This window comes from Dryobates pubescens, chromosome 8 (genome assembly GCF_014839835.1).
Source record: "Dryobates pubescens isolate bDryPub1 chromosome 8, bDryPub1.pri, whole genome shotgun sequence".
In the NCBI taxonomy this organism is placed as follows: domain Eukaryota; kingdom Metazoa; phylum Chordata; class Aves; order Piciformes; family Picidae; genus Dryobates; species Dryobates pubescens.
In genome coordinates, this window is record NC_071619.1 from 11,896,954 (window position 1) to 11,906,906 (window position 9,953).

Below are 9,953 nucleotides of genomic sequence, written 5' to 3' on the forward strand. Positions count from 1 at the left end.
CAAGGGGTTCATGGCCCTTGTCCCCAGCATCCCGTGGCCACAAACTGGGACAAAAACTTCCACCGCCTAGTGCTTGCTGCTCCCTTAGCCATCCCCATGCACTGTGCACACCACTTTATAAAGCCGAGCCGGGTGGTGAGGGTTTTTTTGGGGGGGGTGGGTGGATGAAAGGAAGCTGGGGAAGAAGAAACTCTTTCTCGCTTGCTCTTCTCTGCTGTCATTCACTCGACTCCTTTCAGCATCCAGCCAATGGAGAGTGAGGGCCCGGGTGCAGCAGGCCTTGGCTAGCGTGATTGATGGGCAAGTGGGGCTCTCGCACTCCGTCGCGCTTCGCTCCGCGCCACTCCGCGGGGCTCCTGGCTGCCCACCGCCCGCGGCGGCGAGGGTTCCCCGGGCACCATCCTATATGGTTGTGTCTGTGTCTTGGGTGAGCCGCGTCTGGCCAGGTGGTCGCGCCTTGGAGGTGTGGGGGTTCCTTGCTCTCATCGGGAGCAGGGTGCGTGGGTGAGTGTGTCAGGATCTGCTCCCGGAGGCTGCCGTGAGAGAGTGTGCCACGGCTGTGTCCCGAGTGTGCAGCTCCCGGGCCTGGGCTGGGCAGCGCTGCCGTGTCCCGGGCGGCAGGGTTGTTTGGCTCCCGCGCCTCGGTCGCGCATGGCTCTGCTGTTGGCTTTTGAAGCTGAGCGTGTGGCTACCGTGTCCCTGCTGTGCGTGGCTCTGCTGATCTGTCTTGGGGTGCACGACCCCCGTGCTATGGGACTGAGCGCGTAGCCGGCGTGTCCCGGCTGTGCGCGGCTCTTCTGCCCGGTATCGGGGCGGTGCGGGGCTGCGCTGCCCTGCTCGGGGCGCAGGTCCGGCCCCGGTGCCCCAGGGCGTTGTGTGCGGCTCCACTGCCGGGGTCGGGCGGCAGCTCCATGGAGCACCTCGGAGCTCACCACCTGCACCAAGGCCAAGCCGAGCCCATCAGCTTCGGCATCGATCAGATCCTCAACACGTCGGAGCCGGGCAGCTGCATGGTCTCGCACCCCCGGCTGCAGGACTCTGCGGACTACGGGCTGGGCTGCATCGTGGGCAGCGCCTACAACACGGTTACGGGTGGCTACGGGGCGAGCAGCGGGTCTGCTGGCGCCTACACCGGCACCTCCTGTAGCATGGGCGGCCTGCCCGGCTCCTACAACGTGAACATGGCGGTGAGCATGAACGGCAACTCCTTGAGCTCGGCCGGGGGGGTGATCCGCGTTCCGGCACATCGCCCGGTAGCCGGCGGCGTGCACCAGCCCCTCTCCGCCGCGGTGCCGGCGGTGAACGGCATGAACAGTCTCACTGGGCTCACCTTTCCCTGGATGGAGAGCAACAGGCGATACACAAAAGACAGGTTCACAGGTGAGTAGGGCCATCGGGACACCCCTTACCCTTCTCTCCTGCTCCCGCCGTCCCTCTCCCTTTCTCGCCGCGGCAGTCGGTACCCACCAGGGAAAGAAGGATCCGGCCTCCCGTGGAGAGAACGGCCTGGATCGCCCCGGGAAGTCGGGGTTGGAGAAGGCCACAAGGAAGAAAGGGTAGAAAATCAGGCACATTCACTCCCTTCCAAATGTTTAGGGTTTAGGGTGTTTTGGTTGGTTGCTTTTTTGGGGGTTTGTGGTTTGGTTTATTTGTTTGGCGGTATTTTTGTTGTTTGTGTTTATGATGATTATTATTATTATTAGTGTTGTTGCTTGTCGCTTTGTTGATTTGTTGAGGGGTTTTGTTTGTTCTTTTGCGTGTTTTTTCGCTTGTTTGTTTTGGTTTGGTTTGGTTTTGTCCCCGAGGATGTGGCCCGGCAAAGGCTGGCAGGGAGGAAACGGGGTGGCAAACTCTGCATATGCCCACAAGCCCCGGCAACGGCTGTCCACTTTCCGCCACCCACACTCCAGATGTTCCGCCACTCCACTCTCCAGCTGGAGAAAGTTTCCTTCAAAACATGGTTATTTTTGAGGCACAGTCCGTCTCGGCGGGAAAAGACCCCGGCGGCCCCCGGTCGTCGCCTTCCCGAGAAGGCCGACCCTTTGCCAGCCGCACTGGGGCTGTTTTCCCCGTGCGTTCCGTAACCGGGATGGTCTTCTCCGGCTGCGGATTTCGTCTCAACTTTTCCCCCGCCAAAAGAGATTTTTTTTTTTGCAGCCCTGAGCAGAGCTGGTCTCAGGCTGGAGCCGTTTCCCGGACCCATCGCTGTTTCCAGGTGTATCGGGGTCCTCTTTCGGCGCGAACAAAGCAAAAGCTCCCACAACCTTTTAAAAAGGGCAAAACAAACAAACAAATCAACCAAACAAAAAAGGAACCAAAAAAAGGGAAACCAAACCAAACCACAAAATTCATTCAAACAACCAACCAACCGCCGCTAAAAAAATAAATTAATAATAATAACCAAACCCCAAATCAAGTCCCAGAAAAAAAATAAAGAAGGAAAGAGAAAAAAAGGAAAGCAATTGCTACGGGAAAAATAAAATAAAATCCCCGTTCCTCTTCCCGAGGACGGAACACGAAGTTTGATTTTTGCAAGTTGATGTTTAATTTCGCCCCGATGGCGCTTGGCTCCAGCACGGTCGCGGCAGAACGAATGGGCCGTTCCCCGAGTAGGCACGGGGCTGGATATCACGGAACCTCTTTCCCGCCCGGCGTGGCTGAGACGTGCAGCGAGCTTTCTCCGGTTATTTTTTTTTCGGAGGGGAAAAAAAAAGAAAATAAAAGAAAAAAAAAAAGAGAGAGAGAAAAGAAAACAATAAAAAATATTATTATCAATAATAATTTTTTTAAAGCCATCTGAACAACAACTCTTGTTTCTATCCCGGGAAGTTATTTCCCGCTGGGGCCAAGCACGACGGCGGTTCCACCGCGGCCAAACGGAATTAAACCGAGGCCCGTTCGCATGGTGCACGGACCCCCGGCCCAGTTGCCCCCTCTGGCCCCACGGCACTTCGCCGGGCAAACGGCCGTCTGCACCGCGGCCAAAGCCGATTTGTGCCCTGCCGGTGCCCTCAGCACCCGGGGAAGGCGCCGGGGCCGCCGCGGTTTTGCAGCCCGCTGGCGGGGAAAAGCGGTGGCTTCGCAGCGGTGGCGGGTGGGGGAGTCCCCAGTCCAGCGCCCGGGAGCCCCTCTGCTGATGTGTCGCTGCTTGCTTCTTTGCCTCTCATCCCCCCTCCTCCCCTGTTCCCCCCAGTGGCCCTCTCACCCTTCACTGTAACACGCCGTATAGGTCACCCGTACCAGAACCGCACGCCCCCCAAGAAGAAGAAGCCGCGCACCTCCTTCACTCGCCTGCAGATCTGCGAGCTGGAGAAGCGCTTCCACCGACAGAAGTATTTAGCCTCGGCCGAGCGCGCTGCCCTGGCCAAGGCCCTCAAGATGACGGACGCCCAGGTGAAGACCTGGTTCCAGAACAGGCGCACCAAGTGGAGGTGAGGAGCTAGGAGGCTCGGGGGTCCGGGGCATGGGTGGTGGTCTAGCTCTGGGGGACCAGGCTCTACTGCCACCAGCTCTGCTAGGGGCATTGGTAGCTGCGCATGGGGGTGCGAGCCCTGCCAGCAGCATGCAGAGGAGAGTCACGTGTGTGTGTGTATGTGTGTGTGGACACTCACATGGGGGATGTGCGTGGGGTGTGTGTAGGCCGCGTGTGCACGTGCTTGGCGTGTGCATGCATGCAGCGTGTGCGTGTGTGCAGGCTGGGCCTGCGTGTGAAGCTCTACAAGGTGTGCGTGACTGCTTTCAGATGAAGGTCACGGTGCCGTGGGTGCGCCCACATGCAGTGTGGGTGCGGGTGTGTGGGTACGCGTGGGGGGTTGCGTGCAAACCAGCCATACGTGCATAGGTGCGAGTGCAGTATGCATGTGCTGCGTGAGCACACTGGCTTTGCCTGAGAGTGGCGATGCACAGATGCAAAGTGCATGAACTCCAGCGTGCACACGCGTGGGAGCGGGGCGGGAGGACGCGCAGTGGGTGCAGGCGGTAGCGTCGGTGTCCCAGAGGGTGCAGCAGTTCCGACGTCCCTTTCCCCGGCAGTAGCTGGCGGGAGTGCCCGGCCCGGCAGCGAGGGTCCGGGGCGGCAGCCCGGAGCCGCTGAGGCAGCGGGACCCTAGGTATCTGCGCAGGGCCGCACCGCGGTGTGGAAGCGCAGCACGGGCTGCCGGAAAATCGCGCTCTGCATAACGCGCAGATTTCCACCCCCGGGGTGTTTACGGCACCTCCTTGCCGACATTTAAAAATTTTTCCTCCTGCCGGGAGGGCCGGTATTGCTTGGGCAGGAGAGGAAGAAGGCTCACTCGAAGCCTCCTGGGTGACGCTGTCCCTCCCAGGCTGCAGCTTCCCCGGGTGTCCCCGGCGGAGGCACCCCGGTCCTGGGAGCATCCCCTGCCTTGCCCCGGGCTGGGAACAGGCACCCTGCGGCAGCTCCCCTGGCAGGTCAGAGAACGGAGCAACTCTCCAAATGCCAGGAAGTCTCCAGCTGAAGTGTGCTCCTGCCTAGGAAAAGAGTCCTGGAGGAGGAACTTTCCTGCCGTGGTCTGCAAAGCAGGGTCAGCCATGTCTTCTAACCTGGTTTCCTAAGGAAGTGATGCAAATGTGGCTTGGCTGGCTCTCCATCTGTCTGTCAATACTCTTTGCATCTGCTGGCTAAGTTCAGTTCCCTTTGGCAGAGGAGAAGAGGATACAAACCTATTCATATGTTTCACAAAAAAAAAAATAGTTTGGTAATGAGAAAAAAAAAATCCTGGTTTTACTTAGCCATAGTATTAGACATGGCCTGAAACAGAGGGATGCAGGCTTGTAAGCTCTACTGTTTTTGCATCTGAGCATGTTGGATATTGTGTTGGAGACATAGGTGCCCTGGCATATAGTGTGCCCAGCTGCGTACCCCAGGTCCCTTCCAACCCAGTGGTCTCTGAGTGATGCCTGAAGTACTGGGTGCTGGAAGGAGCCACTTGCAGACACAGCCTGAATTTGGTAGTGGGTAGTATCTGAGAAAAGAGAGTTGCTTTAAGCCCTCTGAAGGATTTAACTGCTTAAAGAAATGCAAGCTATGGGGGGAGAGTCTTGCCTCTGTCCTTTGCTTGGGTGTCTCTGTAGGAGTGAGGTGGCTATGTGATCCCCTCCTCAGATTTACACTCTTGCTTGAGACATGGACATCGAGGTTTAGTTTCTTCAAGACAGATTTAAACCTGGAAATACCAGCCTGGCAAGAATGAATGAATGAGCCAGCTGCTTTGAGCAGGGAGATGTTTTGGAGCCGGGATCTCACAGACACCGTGGTCCTGACCACACTGGATATTCATCTCCCTCCCTCCTCCCGGAGCATTTCTTCATTGTGCAGGGAGTCATTAAATATTCATAGAGACAGAGACACTCCCGTGCTGCTCTGATCCCCCTCTCTCCAGGATGTTTGATGTGAGATGTTGACATAGTGATTAGAGCAGGGACTGAGCCCCGAGCTGCCTGCCCCCGGGTAGGAACCCTGGCTGCATGCCTGGAGGCTTGGGTGTCTCAGAGGCACCTTGCCCACATCCATCCCTCAGCTGCTTGTCCAGGATGGAGACAGAGACCCTCTGCCTTGTGCTCTGAGATGTCACCACAGAGGTTCTAGCTGCCACTCCCAATCCCTGCAGCCAAAGAAGATGAGACATCTCACATCCCCCCGAGTTGCTAAATTAAAAAGCTGCTGTTTCCCTTGTCATTGATCCATTGAAGCTTCTGGGAGAGCATCAGCAGGGCCTGAGGATGCAAGCGAGGGAGGAAGCGCATCGGGGATGATCCTGCTGCCCCCAGGTTTTCTCAGCAGCATCACTGGAGGTGCCAGGTGATGTTGACCAGTAAAAGTAGAGATGACTGCAGGCTTCTGCTTCTACACTGACCCATCATCCAAGCAAGGAGGAGAGTGGGATTTCCATTGTGAATTTAAGTGTGTTCAGGCCGTTTCTACCTATCCTATCCCCTCCTTACAGACAGCCCAGAGCTGTGACCCTGCCAGCACTGGAAATGATCCCTGCAGACCTAATCCCCACGTCATCAGAATCAGCTCTGCCAGTGTCATTCCAGACAGACATATGTCCAACCTGTTCTTAAAAAGATCTTCCTTCACCCTACCCAGGCAGTTTATTCTGGATTTCTTCTCAATGCTAAAAACGTGTTTCTAGTGTTTACCCAACCATTTGTTAATTCTTTCTGTCCTGCCTGCCGTGAGGGTGTTGGTGCCTTCACCCAGACTCTCAAAAGCTGGCCACTGCAGCCTGGCAGAGTAGATGGCAGACCAGGGTGCTGAGCAAGGGATGCCCAGGATCACATTCCTTGTCCTCCAGCTGTGTGGCACTGCCAGTGATTTCTCACCTTGCTGGGACATTGTGCGTTTGACTTGCTGCTGCACAGAGTATATTTTGCAGGGAATCACACCTTTTGCAACCTCATTGTGTGCCCCTTTGGGTCTTTTGGCGCTCCTTGGATTTTTCCCATGGGTATAAAATAAACCAGAATTGTGGCCTGCTCCTGGCTGGTTTTGATCAGTGTTTTGCTGGGGCCAGTAAGACCGGGGGCCTCAGTTCCCAGTTTATGGGATTTACTTGCAGTTTGTGCAGGGGATATGGGACCATGTTGTGGCTTCTCACCTTCTTTTCATATACCTCCCAGCCCTAAGTACCTATTCTCTTCAGAGATACCCCTCCTTTGCACCCCTGGGTCCCCCTAAACACTCTTTTCTCCTAGGAGGCAGACAGCAGAGGAGCGGGAGGCTGAGCGGCAGCAAGCAAATCGCATCCTCATGCAGCTGCAGCAGGAAGCCTTCCAGAAAACCATCAACCAGCCCATCCAAGCTGACCCCATCTGTGTCCATAACTCCTCTCTCTTCGCCCTCCAGAACCTCCAGCCTTGGTCTGATGACTCCACCAAGATCACCAGTGTCACCTCTGTTGCCTCTGCTTGTGAATAAGGTTGGCACTCACTGGCAGCACACGCACCTTCTGCTGGTGGGGCTGTCCCTGTTGGAATATGTGGCATCCTGTTTCTCCCCATGGTCCTCTGACCACCTGTGCATCCCATGTGTTCGGCTGTGGAAAGTCTTCATGAGGACCTAAAGAAAGGGAAAACACCCCAAAAACTCTTCCCACCCGTGGGGTTGTTGGAGCAGAGATATCTCACCTCCTCCCAACCCCTTTGTTCTCTTGAAAGTCTCCCGTGCCAACCACGAACTTGCTGATGTGCTGCCAAGACAAAAGCCCAGCCCTGACAGACAGACGAGGCACCGGTGTTCACTCAGCTGGGATATAGAAAACTTCCTTTGGATTCTGCTGGTGGCAGTGGAAAGCCTGGGGTCACCTTTATATATCCATAGATACATATGAAGTGTGTGTATGTATATGTATATGTATATGTATATGTATATGTATATGTATATGTATATGTATATGTATATGTATATGTATATGTATACTTTGGACTGATGGCTTGAAACAAAAGGAGGAGGCTGCCTGGAAAGAGCATCTAAGCTGTGAGCCTCCCCAGGCCATCCACACGGGAGACATTCAGGGATGCAACAAATGGAGGAAACAGCAGCAATTTCTGCTTGCAACAGATGGGAACCCTTCGGATCGCACCTCACCTCACCATCTCTCCTTCCCCTTTTCATTAATTTTTTCTGGCGAGGAGAGACTTGGAGAAGGATCTGACAGACTCCTGAGGACGGTAAATATGATATCTCAATTGTATGAAGAGCCCCAGTCTGTCCCCAACTGCCACGGACTTTGTGCCTGTCAGTGTGTATTTTAATAACGAGAAGACCTTGGTGGCAGTTTGTGGGGGTAACGCGGTTTCTTTCCACGGATTATTTCCGTATCCCTTGCAAAATGTTGTCCAATGTTTTATTTTACCTCTTTCCCTTTAGAAGGTAATTCCTGGTGGAAAAACAAACAAACAAACAAACAAAACCCAACAAAAAGCCCACCCCCAACAAAAAAACCCACCCCCAACAAAAACCCCAAACGATTTCACTCTCAGCCGTTTAACTTAGTTTTACCTTTAATTGTACCGAGGGAACAAGACGCAATTAAACAAAGCACTTCTTATAGCAAATGCCAGGAAAAAATATATATATATATATATATATACACACACACACAGTATATATTTTTCAGTTACTTATAATCTCAAACAGCACTGCCCACTTCAGCAGCTAGTACAAACACAAACAATCAGAAAGCCCTATTTTGAGTGAGATTTTTAAAGGCATTCGTTCCGGTTTTTGGTTTTGGTTTGGTTTTGGTTTAAGTTATGCACTTATAAAGTGGTTTATGTGTATTCATTTTATAAAGTGCTTGTGTAATTTATGTGGAAACAAAAAAAACAAAAAAAAAAAACAAAAAAAAAAAGGAAGGGGGGAGGGAAAAAAAAAAAAGAGGAAATAAAAATTCTCCAGGGTACTGAATAAATCATTTAAAGCCTTTCTCTTCCCTGTCTGTTAGTTCCCTGAGAGGAGACAATGTATCACAGCTAATGCTGAAGCCTCTGCTATTTGTTTAAAATGAAAATAGAGTTAGCATTTCTGTTTGACTTAGCCCAGGTCCTCTTGACTTTGGAAGCTCCAGAGGCAGTTTGCTGTGCTTTAATCCCCAGTGCTGTAAACGTTTTCAGGCTTCTACCCAGCAGTGCGTTTAGGAGCTTCTTTAATTGCTGCCCTCCTGGAGGCTTGCTGGGGGTGACAGGAGTCGTGCAGGGGCTTGGCCCCAAACTCACAGGGAACAATTTCTTGAATGAGACCTTGGAGTGGCGTCTTGCCTGGGTTAGGTGGGGCTGGAGAGGTTTGTGTCTGAAAATTTACGTGGAAAGGGGAATTTGAACATAAGGAAATGTGCAGGAGTACATTTTAGAGAGAGCATTGCAGGGAACTATCCTAGGGACCCTGTCATCCATTGCTGCTCACCCTTGTTCGGGGCGGTTGTCCCCAGGCAGGCAAGCCTCTCAGAGGAAAATTGAACAGGTGGGAAAATACTCATTGGCTTCCTTGGGGGAATCTGGGTTCACTTTAGCCTGGTATTTCCTTCAAGCACTGGGAATTGCAGGGTATAGGATGTTGGAGGAGGGGACTGAAAAGGGCAGCGGGGCAGGAGCCGCAGGCAGGAAACCTGTGGCGAGGCCTTGGGAGCCAGGTTGCTGTGTGAGACCTGGGTGGCAAAAGAGTTTGATCCTTTGGTACCCAGTGTTTGGTAGCGCTCCTGGAAGCTGAGTCCTCTGGCTGCAGCACTGCTGGGAGCTTGTTAAAGGTGCATGGAAGCAGCCTGCTTTATCCAAAATGTGCTAGTGCAGGATCAGGCTGAAAACGTTCCTCTCCTGCAGTCCAGTGTGTGAGTGAGGACAGCGCTACACCTCCAGTGGTGGGGAGACAAGAAGCCCCCCCCAGCCCCCCCCAAAAAAAGGGGGGGGGGGGGAGGAAGAAGAAATTAAAAAACACTTAAAAATCAGAAAATACAGAAAGTGCACATTTTTTTGAGATATATTTAAAAGATTCTTCCCCAAAACCTGCTAAAATTAAATACTTTCTATTTTTTTCCCCCCGCCAAGATAATTTTCACAGAACTGTTTTGCCTGAGTTCTGTTTCATGCCACAGACAGAGTTTTAGGGGGCTGATTAAGCTAATTGTTTCATACGTGCCCCAGCTTTAGCTACGAAGAGAAGGCTGGGCTTGGGGCTTACTCTTTCAGGAGGCATTTTTGTGTCCAAATCTTTAATGGTTTCCAGTCTGTTATGGTGTGTGTTTCCATTTTCAAGGTCTCAAGAAAAGGAAGAAAAAAATCCAACAAAAAACCCAACCACCACCACAAAACAATAATAAAAAAAAAAAAAGGGATGATGGAGCTCACTGCTGATATTAAAAGTGTTTTCTATTTTATTATTATGACACATCAATATCTTAAAATTCAATTCCAAGACAGCCATTTTATAATAT

At 52.7% G+C, this 9,953-nt stretch overlaps 1 protein-coding gene across 1 annotated transcript; it reads left to right on the forward strand.

Moving 5' to 3' along the window:
• Nucleotides 1-911: 911 nt before the first annotated feature.
• TLX1 (T cell leukemia homeobox 1) lies at nucleotides 912-6,943 on the forward strand. The gene is made up of 3 exons (XM_009908121.2): nucleotides 912-1,380; nucleotides 3,230-3,431; nucleotides 6,721-6,943. Exons 1-3 carry the CDS (start codon nucleotides 912-914, stop codon nucleotides 6,941-6,943), a joined length of 894 nt encoding a protein of 297 aa, XP_009906423.2.
• The last annotated feature ends 3,010 nt before the right edge of the window (nucleotides 6,944-9,953 follow it).